The 14,490-nt window shown below is 29.7% G+C and overlaps 1 protein-coding gene across 1 annotated transcript in view; it reads right to left on the bottom strand.

Annotated features, from left to right (window-relative positions):
• The window catches only part of LOC129985354 (CUB domain-containing protein 2-like), a 182,597-nt gene that overhangs the window by 63,044 nt on the left and 105,063 nt on the right, over window positions 1–14,490 (bottom strand). Inside the window, exon 2 of the mRNA XM_056095356.1 lies at window positions 586–652. Coding sequence (XP_055951331.1) covers window positions 586–652 — 67 coding nt within the window. The remainder of the gene's footprint in view (window positions 1–585; window positions 653–14,490) is intronic.

Raw genomic sequence — 14,490 nt, forward strand, 5'->3', positions numbered from 1 at the left:
TATTGTATCGTAATTAACTTAAACTTTGTCACAGGTTGAACAAAAATATGAACCAGGACAAAGGGTATTTAATTCAATCCAAAACTTTTCAATTGACAAAATGTCTTGCATAAAATCTCCTTTTCGTAAAATAGGAGGCTTCGTTATACGAATTAAATCATTTAGGCTTTTTATTTTCTTTCCTAATATTTAATTTAATGACTTTAAAATATTTTTTGTAAGCTAAAGTCTTCATTTTTGTGAAAACATTAAAGATCTTGAAATGAATTTAAAATTTTCTAAATTTATTAATGATTAATGGTAATGAATTGTTATGTAAGCTAATCTCCTCATTTCTGTGGAAACAAATTGCAGAAAACCTTAAAATGGAGTTCTAATTCTCTAAATTTACTAACGTTTAATGGTAATGTTAATAATTATAACAATGTTTGTAAGCTAAGCTAATAATTTGTAATTGTTAAGTAAGCTAATCTCTTTATTTTTGTGGAAGCAAATTGCAGAAAACATTAAAATGAATTTATAATTTTCTAAATGTATTAATGTTTTGTAGAAATTAATTATTATAAATCAAAATACTTTTCTTACCTTCGGTTACTGTATGAAGAATGGCAAAAAGAGAACACTGAATAAGCATTTTTGTTCGAAATGGCATCTGGAATAAAATAAAATAAGAAGAATTATTACTTCATTCAGAAAATTCCCCATTTAATCATGTTAAGTTACATAAACTACTTGAAACTTTAAGCTAGGAATATTTTGCATCTTAAGTTCTGTATATATGGATTCAAGTACCAGAAATATTGGGATAATGCATTATAATTAAATACCAAACAATGTCAATTACGAGACGACTTAGTATTTTGTGATGGCAATGTGTATATCAAATGTCAGACTCTCTTGCCGCTTATCAGAACTGTTTAAAACGTAATATCAAGTAAAGAAGATTTTAGATATTTTTCAAAACCTTTCATTTAGTAAATATTCGTGAGCCTTTCGGTGAGAAAAATAGTTTGAATTTGCATATTTATTATAAGAATGAATTTGAATGCAAGTATTCTGGGAACTTATCAACCTTTCAAAAGTGCGATAGCCAAAAGAGAGCTGAACATCACTATAGTCAGATGTCAAGTATTGTTACACCAAACACACATTCTAATAACTGCATATTCTAAAAACAAATTTCAAAGATGTAATTTAAGAGGTCTTCGTGTTCGACTAATGCAATGTAATCTAAGTGATGCGGCCTTTTATATTCGATGGAAAAGAAGTTCCCTTGTTGACAGCAGAATAAAGAACTGCACATCTGTCCAGAACAAAATAAGATCGGCAGTAGAAACTTGATGATGTATATAATTCGAGCTTCCTGCAATTGAATGAGGCTGCGTCAACAGAAAATCCATTAGTCAACATTGGTTCTTTCTAACCAATGGGATTGTGTATTCAAATCGAATTTGTTTAACTAGAAATTTTAAGGATCCTTTCTATATCTGCAGTTTTCTGTGATTAGCTGATAATATGTATATGAACTGAATGCACATGTTATCATACATATGATGAACTGAATCCATTCATGTCTTACATTCATACAGATTTATTGGACTGGTTCCATTGGGACAATAGGCCGCAAATCAGTTAAGACCCCATTGTGTTTAACGGAATACTCAACCAAGTGTTTTTATTGTTTTACCTATGTTGCTAGTTTTAAATGTAAAAGAAGATATCTGGAAGATTATAAGTACCTACTTTTGAAGAAATTCAAGTCCCTGAAATAAAATAGAATAGTAGAACAATCTACAATAAATACATAGCCGGCGTCCTGGCATAGGGGTAGCGCGTCTTCCCCGTGATCTGGGCGTCCCGGGTTTGAGTCCCTGTTTGGGCATGGTTGTTCTTCTGTTGTTCTATCTGTGAGATGTGTGAATGTGCCCTCCTGTAAAAAGGAGTTGTGCAAGCGAATGAGTGATGCGTGAGTGGCAAAGTCGTACTCTTGGCCCTAGTTGGCGCTGCTATAAAAAATAAGAGACGTTCCCCCTCAGGCTTAAATCGCTGTCTTCGTAACAGTGGGCTTGTCAGTGGCAAGTGCCATAAGAAACAAACAGACATTAAATATAATAAGTATTGCTTATATCATAATTAAAGATCGGGGAATCGGAATCCTATATTTGTAGTCTTATCTCCATGCAGAACCTATGAACTAGTATATCATTATTTCTGGCATTTCGATGCATATAATTTAGCTTTAGCTTTCTTAGTACACATCGAAAGAGGTCCAGAAGAATTGAACTCACGTGACGTCCTGCCAGGATTACGCGTTTTCTCTTCAACTTGCATGATACGCTCCACTTTTAAACTAGGGTAGAATGAGATTGGTACTGGGATTTATACCATTCGTTTGTGATACCTTTAGTTACGTATGTATCATAAATTTTATACACATATATTTGTCGCAGTAATAAAGATAAACTTCATAATCTCTTTTTTTTATATAAAAGTCAATCCTGATATTTAGCTAAAGCATTATCTACTCTAAGTCTTTCTACTTAAATGAAAGATTAGTCGAAAATGGTCAAGTACGTATATGGATCTTTAAGGCAGTTATATTTACTGTAGAAATAGCCACTCTTGCACAACTCATAATAATAGTTTGACTCAAATATAGTTTGGAAATAAAACTTTTTCACTATGTCCTATAATTCAATCATCAGTATATCAGGCGTTTCCATCTATATCTCCGAAAGATCCAAACAACAAAATTTCAACTTGAAGAATCAACTCTATTATATTATGGGTTAAGAAAAGAGTTCTGTTGCTTAATTGCATTGTGAAAAAAGTGTGTCGCTTGATTAAATGACCAAGAATCGAGCTCATGAATATTATGAATGATCCTAAGGTGACAATGAATTCTATACATTGCCATCATAAAGCAGACTTTAATTTACGTATGCTAACATTCGTTTTGAATTAACACAAGAGCAATTTTCAGGAGGACGTTATAAATTTGAACTGTAGTTAAAGAACGACAAAGAATCTTGATACAGTATCTCTCTACCAGAATGACTACGCAGTATTAGACAGATCGCATTTAAATCACAATTCCTGATTTAAGTTTAGTATATATGGTGGGTTTTCGGTGAAGTAATGTCTCGAACATGAACCGTAAACGCAATGAAGACAATCATCGGGGATCTGCAGCCACAACAAGAGATGGACAACGCACACGCATATTTAGGCTTTTGTTTGCATTTCGACTATCCTCTATTGCATGTTTTCGATAGCACATGAAATTAGGATAGAACAGTTTCTTTGAAAACAGTTTTGCTCATAGTCCTTATGTAATGGTGAATAATGTATATATTTATTTTTCCAGTATCAGATCCAGAAAAATAATCATGTGAAACTAATGTACTATGATAACCAAGGGGGGATTTTATGCAACGAATAGTTTTTTAGGTTTATGTGGGTGAAAAAAAGATGATTAATATGTATGAAAGGCTTTTCGGAGAAATAAAATTTCGTTAATAAATGAGTGTATTTTTTTTTGTACTAAAATGCTTTTTATCGAATCTACCACGTTTATTTGTATTTCCCATTTTTAACAGCCTTCGTCATCTTAGATATGGAGATAAGAAATCTCCGGCGTAGTGACTGATATTTACTTATCCTGGTATGTACAGAAATACCATGGGATTGGGTCCTACCAATGATGGGACTCGTCTTTCACGAGAGAGGTTGTACCGTTACTGTTGATGCCTTTTATGACTTGACCAGTTACAGCTTATATTGTCGCAGCGCCTCGATCATTCAATTTTTCCTCATGAATAAAGGCGGAATGGAGTAGTAATTTTTTATTTTAAATATATTTTTGTTCACAAAATAGTTAAAATATATCATTTTTTGATTTTGCTTAAAATCATTAAGATTTGGTAAGATGTAACTAATTTTTTGATTACTTTAATTAGAGAACAGATTTAAAATAAGTAAGGAATAATGCTACACAAAAATATAAATAATAAAACATTTTACATAAATGATACACTCTTGTGAACAATATGAAAATTTTCAAATACTTTTTATCAAAATTGATGTCTTAAACAATAGATTATTTTCTATTTATAAAAACAAGTTGTACGCAATTGAATAGTTGCATCCAAATCCCCGATTTCCATGCTTTAGTTTACATTAAGTTCTAATCTTCTTTTCTTAATAAAAATATAATTTTAAAGACAAAAATTAATCTGCTCTGAAAATATGTGCTATAATTCGAATACCTCTACCGAAATCCAAATGTCAAATCTTTCTATATATATTGAGGGAGAATTCGCTTAGCGAAATAATCTGACGCTGTGCCACATTCGATTTGCAGATAATATTCTCATAATGAGAAGATGTTCGATCGATGCGACAGTATTGCACACGATAAAATCTTTATTGAAACCCCAGAGATATACTGAAAACTGCAGAGGAGAGGTTAGTCAATAACAAATGATCGTTCATTATTACTAAATTTAGCTGGATTTCCTTAAAAAGCCATAACTTATTTTTATTGTTTATTAATCCGTTTTTAGAAAAATCTGACAATTCAATAGTGATGTATAAATTATAAAATTGAAACATTTTCCTCTAAATATCGCGTCCCATTGTTAAATAGACAAAGTAGACAACTCACTACAGCTTGTAAGTTTAGGAACACTTTAAGCGTTGAAAAATTTTTGTGGCATATGTTCAGAATAATCTTATTTTGTACTTTCATCAAATTTACAAAGGTTTACGCTCGAATTTATTAAAATTAAAGTATAGTGTTGTAGAAATTTTGAAATGTTATTCTAATAACATTTATAAGTGCTTAATTTTTGCAAGTTTTATATTATAATACTGCCTGCATCCTGGCATAGGGGGAGTGCTTCGTCCCCGTGACCTGGGCGTCGCGGGTTCGAGTCCTGATTTGGTCATGGTTGTGCTTCTTCCGTGTTCTATCTGTGAGGTGTGTGAAAGTGTCCCTCTGCAAAAAGGGATTGTGCAAGCGAATGTGACGCATGAAGTAGCTACGTCGTACTCTTGGCTGTAGTTGGCGTTACTGAAAAAACAAGAGACACTTACTCGGCTTAAATCGCTGACAGATAAGTGTCAGCGGGACTGTAAAAGTGCCATAAGTCACAACGCATAATACTTTAAAAATTGACAAAAATATATTAGCTAATAGTTTGAAAAAAATATTCAGTCCTATGATTAAATACCATTAAGATAGTGATAAAATTTTGTCTTTATTTTACTTTTTGTGCATAAAAATTATTTTTTAATTTAAATTATGCTTGTTTTATTCACAATATATTGAATTTGACACTCTTGAAAACGATCTGTAATTTAATGTTTTGCTATTTCAGTTTATTGAAATTTGCCACTTAAAAATTGTCCATGTGGCGATTGAATTAAAATCACCTAAAGAATCTTGTTTAGTCATTTGTTTAGGGACAAACGCGTCTCAGAAAACGTCCTTAGAATCTTTAGAGGTTTTAATCAGGCCTTACCAATTAACATATTTAAGAAAGGAAATAAGTATGGTCAAATTATTTGATTACTGGGTGATTTCATTAGCTTGCCATTTTCAAAATTATGCTAAGGCTGTATGGAACTGATTTTGTAAGATAGTTTCAACGAAACAATGTTTGTTTAGATTCCATTTAATCAGAAACATGAGCTTTGAGAAATTGAACTTGTACTACCCACGTGTATACAAAAACTGTTAAGTACAATCGGGACTATATTAAATGAATTTCCTGTTCCAAAGCGGCAACACTGTCAGCTAGTGAACACGACCTTAAAGTTGTGGGATCATAGAAAAATGGTACCACCATAATAATTTTTTAACTTTAATATAGTTTCTAAGATTCTAAATCATTCACAGATTGGTATGAAAATATATTAAATCATCGATTCAGTCAAATCTCTAAGAGCAAATGAAGAAAAGCAACTGTTTTCATGTTTCGAGTTAGAAGAAAGGCAACAGAACGAAAATATTATTTATGGTAATTAACGAAGACAGCAGTAATTTTTTTAAACGAATCATTCAAATTCTATGATTTAGCTCAATATCATTTAACATTATACTATATCTTTGAATAACAACTGTTAAAAATACTGTGCAGTATTATTCGCAATAAATTATCTAAATTATAGTACTTTATTTTCTTAGGATTCAAAGCTCTGCTTAGTAAGCTCTTCAAAAGATGACTGCCTTTAAAAGAGTGTTTTTAAATACGAACTTTTTCCTATCGTCTCCTTTTCCTTTACATTTATAAATTATTACACATTTTAATTTATTTTATTAAAAGATGTTGCTCAAAGAAAACAAATCTTGTCTATAAATTGTAGTCAGAAATGCATTATGACAACAAATGTTTTCAATTTAAGTTCCTTAATAGCCATTTAAATACATCTAAAAATTCTTTAAATATCATTCACAATTTTCTCTCCCTTTGACTTTTTTCCATTTTTTAATTGTAATATTTTGTTTTCCATTCATTTATAAGTTTCCAAGGAAAACGATTCTTGTACCATTTTAAAATTAAAAGGATCATCTGTCAAGTATGCTAGCTTTATAGCAAATATTTCATCGATATGTTTTTATATACATTTATATATTCTGTTATACGTATGTCGAAATATTAATTTTTAATTAATGCAATAATTCTGAACCTAAGAGAAGCGAAGTTTTAAGAAAACATTGAAACAAAATTCAAAGAAATGAATAATTATGAAAGTATAGCATTATTAAAATCAAAATAAGAAAAAGATATATATAATTATACACGTAAATAGCATATTAGCAACAGAATTCTTGACAGTTATCAAGGCTAATTAATACTCAAATTAGTTATCAAAATTAATAATCAATATATCGTACTTATAAGAATGAAAAAATTCTTAGAATCTTTAAAATCAGTTACATATAAATCTCCTACTATCATTCTCAAACTCAATAAAAATTTTCAACCATGAGCTTGACCAACTCTTAATTATCCACTGTCTGGTTCGCTGATCTAGGTTTCTGACCAGAGAAGTATTGAACCGAACGAGAAAACAAAACGTTACCAAAACCGGAAAAGGATAACACAGGAAAATGGCAACGTGTTGCAGCACAAGACCTTATTGTTGCTATCCGAAACATAATGACAAACAAGAAAATTGCTAAAATAATCGTAAATATTAAAAAAAAAAAAACTTGATACCGTAAATGAAAGACATAAGTTCATGCAAAACAAAAACAGCTGATGTTCTTTTAATTAAATTTCAAAGTAATACGCTTCCTATTAAAATCGTCTATTAAAATTCCTATTAAAATTTCGAATCCAATGAATAAACCACAGGGAAACAAAGGATCTCAACACAATACAGCTTTAAAACAATCTGTTGTGATGCGAGAAGTACGTATATAGTTTATAGCTGAATAACTGCGACATCTCTTAATTTTGTCTTTTTATCAGCCATCCACTTCACAACAAAAAGAGATTCTCTACGGTTTACAATGACCATATCTTACTGATTTTTTTCCTGATTAAGACACGCAAATTTGGTCTTTGGTTGATAATAATTAGACCTGACTATCCAAGAACCTAAGTTTATTTCATTTAATACTAAGCATCGAGACAAGTACAAGTGTGTTTATTATTCAAGCTGACTTAACTGAAAATATAAAAATGATACAGCTATTTGATCAATTCCATATAAGAAAAGATCTGAATTCAAATACTTTGTAGTTCTTCAAGAATTTTTTCCCAAGAATTTAAAATCAATTGCATATTATTTTATATTTGAACCTAGAGCCATTTGAAACCTTATATTCAAAAATTATATCTCTTCGCAAGAGATATATTCAGAAATTAAAATAAAATTATTTATGATTATAAATTATTTTATACGGAGGCAATTACTATGCTAAATTCGAAGCCACTTTCTCTTCGACTATGACGTATTGCGATTCAATTACCTGTCTTCCTTTAACAACCAGTAGTTATCCCGACGTAAACACTGCATTATATTTGAATAACTATTGAAATTTTGCAATGGAATATCCACCATTTGAGCTGAATAGAAATGCGAGCTTAAAATTTGAAATTATATTTTCGATTTATTTTATTTTTAAATCTGTTCTGATTATCGAATTGATGAGAATGATCTACGCTTTCCTGCAACTTTGAGTGGGATCGTACAAATTCTATACACTGACGTGCTGAAGAAATTGTGTAATTTGAAGATCAATTGTGGATATATTGACAAAAGATCTGTTCAAGAATATAAATAATCAGATTGTGACATTTTGTTTTATGAACTTTTGACTAAGGCAGAACTTTCACATTTCGAACTGTAGAAGAAATTTTGGTTTAAAAGATTTCCAAAAAAATGATGACCAGAAACGTTGTTTGTGATACGGTCATAGAAAAAAATAACATGTGGATGATTTTTGAAGAACTACTGGATACAAATGAAAGCTTGGAAGAGGCGTGCTTCATTTTGGATGAATTACAAGAACTGATTAGGAAGTTGCCTAATACAATGAGAACTAATACTAAACAAGATATTGCCATAATAAATTCTATTCAAATACTAGATGACACACTGGACAAGGTTATGGAAACTACAGGTGTTTACTTCGACGAAATCGAAATGAAACTCGACGACATACAAAAATATTTACTTCGCAATGATTCTGATATACATCGTTGCATGCAATTGGTATCTGAAGTGCGATGCAACCAAAGACATATAGACACTTTAATTTCAAATGCTGAAAAAGAGATTTATAAATTTTTGGAAACTGTTGATTTGTATATGCAAGATAGAAGGAAATGTGATGGCAGAAAAAAATGAACTCGTTTGAAGCTCATAAAGATGAATATCTACTGTAAATATGATCCTCATCATGATTGTGTCACTGACCTTCATTTGTTTCAATATGAGACGTGGCATGCTAATAGTATGGTGAATATTGAATAATATATGGCATTTATACAGGAAACATAGAGGCTTGTTAGATTTGAATAGCAGCTAGTTCCAATGTTTTTATGAAATATATTATTTTATATGTTATATATTATAAGTACATAAAACGAGTGCATAACCAGCAACCATTGAAAAGCTTACTTTCAAAGAAAAAGCTATTTAGAATGTAATATTGAAAAATTTTCAATAAATTTGTAAATTGCTATTATCAAGATTAGATAAAGAATATCAATTATGTAGCAGTTCAATTACTGAGCATGGTGTACATAAGTTTTCGAACGATGACAGTGTTGTGTCTAATTGTTTGTATATTTGTAATTCTATATGTTATAAAGATGTGCATTTTTAATAATGTAAATTGTTATCTAAGAAATCTGTATTTTAATGCTAATAGAGTAAATAAATATTTTAACTATCTTTATTAAGGAATTAAATTGGTGTTAATGATTTTTTAAATAAATATTTTATTTTCTATTTTAAGGAAAACCCATTTTAATATATGTGAACTTAGTTCTCTCAAAATGTTTGTGCAATTTCACAATTTTTTTCGGTATTTACCAAAAGCCATATTACAGTCATCAATTTACATTAATTTATTTTTATTACCGTTAATAAAACTTCAATTCAATTATTGTTATTAATCTAGACTTTAATATGGCTCCAAAAAAACTTAAGTTTTAATTTAATTCTAAAAGTTTTGCATAAAATATATATTATGTTGAAATAACTTTTTTAAAATTAGTTGTCCCTTTATTACCATTTTTTCTACTTCAGAACAAATAGTTGTCAAAATGCTTCACAAATGTCATTAATTTTGCATATTTGAGGTGACTTATTTCCGCCATAATGGGCATGTATGTTATAATATATGTCCATTAGGAGTCGGACTAAATTCCCTACTGGTTGAAAAAATCCTATTTTTATATATATTATCAAAGAAAAAAATTATTTGTACATTGAATTTTAAATTCTTTTTATGCAAAAGAATTGAAGAAGTGCAATTAATAGAAACGTCGAATAAATACTTCAAACATAAATTACTATTCTTATATTTATACTACACAGCTGCTTTAATTTTCCTAAATTTTGATTAAATCAAATCATTGTGCATTCATATATTTGGGCAACAACAAATATTAAGCTGGAATGTAAGCTTGAAATATTAAAACTTTCTGAGATTTGAATTGAAGGTTGTTTCGTAAATGGTAGTTCCTTAATTCATGGCAGAGCTAACAATTGATGGGTAAAAATATGTCTACAAATATTTAAGTGTGCCTTTATATTAGTTTTACCCACATAACTATCCCCAGAGAGGCTTCTTGTATAATGGATGGTTCTTACTTTTAGGTACGGAAATGCTATGAAGTCCTACATTTTTTACTGATGCTGGAATGTGCCTCCTACAGGTGGTTTGTATTGTGGCCAATGAAAGCTCTTCAGCATAGTTCCCACATATTCCGTCGAGGCGCACTGATCATTCAAATGCTCTGTATTTACAAGTGGGTCGAAATTGCCATTAATAGTTATCTACACTTCTGGAGTTCTAAAAAAGTACTTAGTAGATTAGAGAGATGATGATATTTTTATTTGCTCACTAATTGTCGGCCAACTGGCTTGCTAGGAATATAGCTATATTCAATTTCAGATAAATCATTCCGATACCATTTTTTGCACATGATTCCGCCAAATTGTCAAACATTAAAGCGTTGCAATTTTAATTGCTTCACTAAGTTTTGTTTAATGCTAATAAACAAAACTTAGTGTAGTAATTAATCTTATAAGTTAAGCTGCTTGCTAATTAAGTTTTGTTTATTGTGTTATTGTTGCATACATCATTCACTTGTAGAACAGTTTGTAACACAGTAGCGCTATTAAAAATGTAAATGTCCCACTCCGTTATCTTCTGAACTTCACCTTTTTATGACTTTACTTTTTCTTATTTCTCTTCTATTTTACACAGATATTAAGCAGAATCTTTACTTTTTAGCTTGCAAAGCTGGAAGAAAAATCAAATCAATAGATTAAATATTTGAAGAAACAATGAGATCGGTTTGAATTCATTAAGAACATTTTTTTTAAAAAATTATCAAAATTCAGGAAAACATATGTGGCTACTAAATTGGTATCGTTAAAAAGTATTTATATTTTAAATTTTGAGATGGTACAAAATCTACAGTAATGTTTTCGGAATTTATCCTGGCCAAAATTAGAGAGAAGATGCCAAAATTTAGTTTAATTTTTAAGAAATTCTACTTAAAATTCCTCATCCCCCCCAAAAAAAAAATCACATCTCCTCCCTTCAAGAAAATATATCAAATTTGATAGCTGTGGGTGAATGCTCTAATTCGTAGAGCGCCTGCAGACACACACATTCATTAATATTAGAAATATAGATTGTGAGCCAGATTATTGGATTAACTAAGTAGTTGGGTATTGATCTGCAAACGTGTTAATTATAGCTTAATCAAGGTAAATAGCTAAGCTGACACGTGGGATAACACAAACATTATTTAGGAAAACAATTTGGCGAGTAAAGTGTGCAAACCACGCCAAATTTTATTCTACTGATATAATATTACACTAAAATCGGAACAAATCTAAAAGACCTGTTTAATATAAAAGCATAGAAAATTTCTGAATCTAATCGATAAATTTGACAGAAGTAATTTTATTATAGCTCAATTTCTCAGATAATTGAGTCAGATAATAAGATTCTAAGATAATAATTTCATAAACATTTCGGGGAATTAGTGTCTGTTTGGAATTGAGGCTGTATGAATTTTGAATACTAATCTTGTTACTCACCTAAAAGTTGGAAATTTTCTTGACTGGTGCATTACCTTGATCAACATTTTAAATATGATTTTACTTTGATTTAAAGAAGTAGGATGCACTTAAGGATAGTCGATAAAATCTCTAATAATAGTAAAGATATATATATATATATATATATATATATATATATATATATATATATATATATATATATATTGATGTTTTTTTTCAGCATGGATCTTACAAACTTTTTAAATATAATTTTTGCTGAATCTCTCATTAATGAGTCTGAAATACTGGATTTATTAGAAAATATTACTTTTATTTTTTTATTAGCATGATTCATTCCAGATATTTTACAGTAATAAAACAATACTCATAAACCCATATGCTCGCAAATTCGTATATTACTCATAAATTACGCAACATCAAACCAGCTTTGAAACAAATTGAGCATTTTACCTGTCTAATAAGAAAGCGTTCAGCGTTACTTCACACCATAGCGTAGCTTAAATATATTTACTTCCTTTTGAAACAACATTGGGACCATTTTTGGATAGATTTCAATACTGAATTGTGAACAGATTACGAGGACGACACCTGAGTTGGTATCTCCTTCTCCAAATTTCATTGCCACACCAATAGGAGTGTATTAGACTTCGACAGATTTAACTTTCAACAAGTCCACTCATGCCTCGATTCTAGGTTGAAATACTGTTTCGAATCTAGAACTTTACGGTTCGAAGCAGACGCCTTGAAAAAGTTGCTCTTACTGCTCTATATAAGAACGTGTAGTTACATAATAAATGATGAGAATAGTTGAGTTTTTCTAGCGAATCTGATTTTATGAGGTTTGATTTATTACTGGAGGTTAATATACACAATTCTTAGTTCTGTTTCAGTTTAAATTTAAAACTAATTAATTATAAGAACGATTAATATTATGCAAATGATATTTAAATAAAAAAAATTAGCGCATTGAGCTTTCCCAAGTAACAAGTTGGACACCAAAACCAATGAGCATTATTTAATTAATATACATTCATTAAAATTACAAAAATTGTATACAAAATAGTTCTGAATGTCTGCAATCATTTATAAGTTTGACAAAAAAGAAAATAAGTTTACAATTCTGATAAAAAATTTCAAAGTCTGATTTGTAATTAGTTATTTCCAATTTAAAGCATGATTTCAAGTTTTTATCATTAATGTAACTCTTATTATTAAGGCTCTAAAACCGAAGTGTTCAACTACTCTAGGTGTTGATTGAATCTCTAAGATATTTATTTAATAACACCCATGTAAGAAAATTATGAATCTAAGTTAATTATATATGTTTTTTCTGAACGATGTCTACTAGTGTTGCTTCAAACGGGACGTTAATATAACCAAACCAAACCAAACCTGAACGATGTCTAATCTTCGAGAGCTGACTATACTTGCCAAAAATACATTTCGACGATAACTCCTAAAATTTAAATTTAAAATATGATTGGCGTATATGTTACTATAATGCTATACCGATATTTCTATATAAATGTAAACCAAATTAAGTATCACAAAATTTCTCCAGATATATAAATAAACAAAAAATAGCAATTCTATAAATGGCATTTATTTATAATGAAATTATAATCTGTTTATTTAAATTTGCAGTTTAGAGACACATTTTACGAACACAAAATAACCAGAATTTTCAACCTCAATTATTTTGATACTGCAAATAAATGCTTAACTATTTATCAATCCATTTTCTTTGAATAAACAATTTTGCCTTAAGAGAGCTATTTGCGAAAGATTTCTGCTTGTCTACGCATTAAAAAGATTAAATATTTGAAGTTAAAAATGAGAGGATAGTACGCCTATTGATTTATAAATCCTTTTTCTGCTAGAAGTGAGCTTTGTTACCTGAAGCTGTCAAGAAAAACGAATCATGATATCATATGTCTTTAAAGCGGGCTTACAGCTATAGAAACTGTAACCGTAATACCTGTACACGTATCAAGTAGGCTTTGGGTGCGGCATCTACCATTAATCTTGATTTATTAAGAAGCTCCTGCTCTTTTTCCAGTTCTTTTAGGTTTTTTTTTTTTCCATCCTAGATCATTCTGGAAAAGCCCCTTTTCCATAATGCATGGCAGTACAAAATCCAGGAGAGGGAAAAAAATTGTAAACATAGTTTTTCTGGTAGATCAAAGATTTTTACATTAATGGTCTTTTTTTTTAATTTATTTTTCTTTACCTATAGAGGCAGGGCTGAATTTCATTTTATATCATAGATGATATTCTCAACGGAACTTTGAAGATAACAAAATAAAGTAACTACAATTATAATTACACTTTGTGTTGAATTTCATATTACAAATTAATGCTCGTGAAAATTTTAATAATTAAATATTTTATGTCACTCCTATTTTAATAGCTTCTCCATCAAAATATTTTAAAGCTTCAAATTTTGATAGTCAGATAATTCATTCATAATATTATAAAGGCCTTCAGCCTTTGTATCTCTCATATTTTCTGTTACTCACGTAGAATTTATGCTTTAAATTAAAGTGGAAATGGTTAAATTGCAATTAATATAAGAATATCTTTTTACTGAAACGGAGCATTTTTTTTAAATATGAGTTATGAAAAGAGAGTCCCTGGGTATTTAAAACTTATGGGCACTAAAGAATATCTTTCTTAATTTATGTAATATCTCAAGAAGTTTTCTAC

The sequence above is a fragment of the Argiope bruennichi genome, chromosome 9, assembly GCF_947563725.1.
Source record: "Argiope bruennichi chromosome 9, qqArgBrue1.1, whole genome shotgun sequence".
Taxonomy (NCBI): domain Eukaryota; kingdom Metazoa; phylum Arthropoda; class Arachnida; order Araneae; family Araneidae; genus Argiope; species Argiope bruennichi.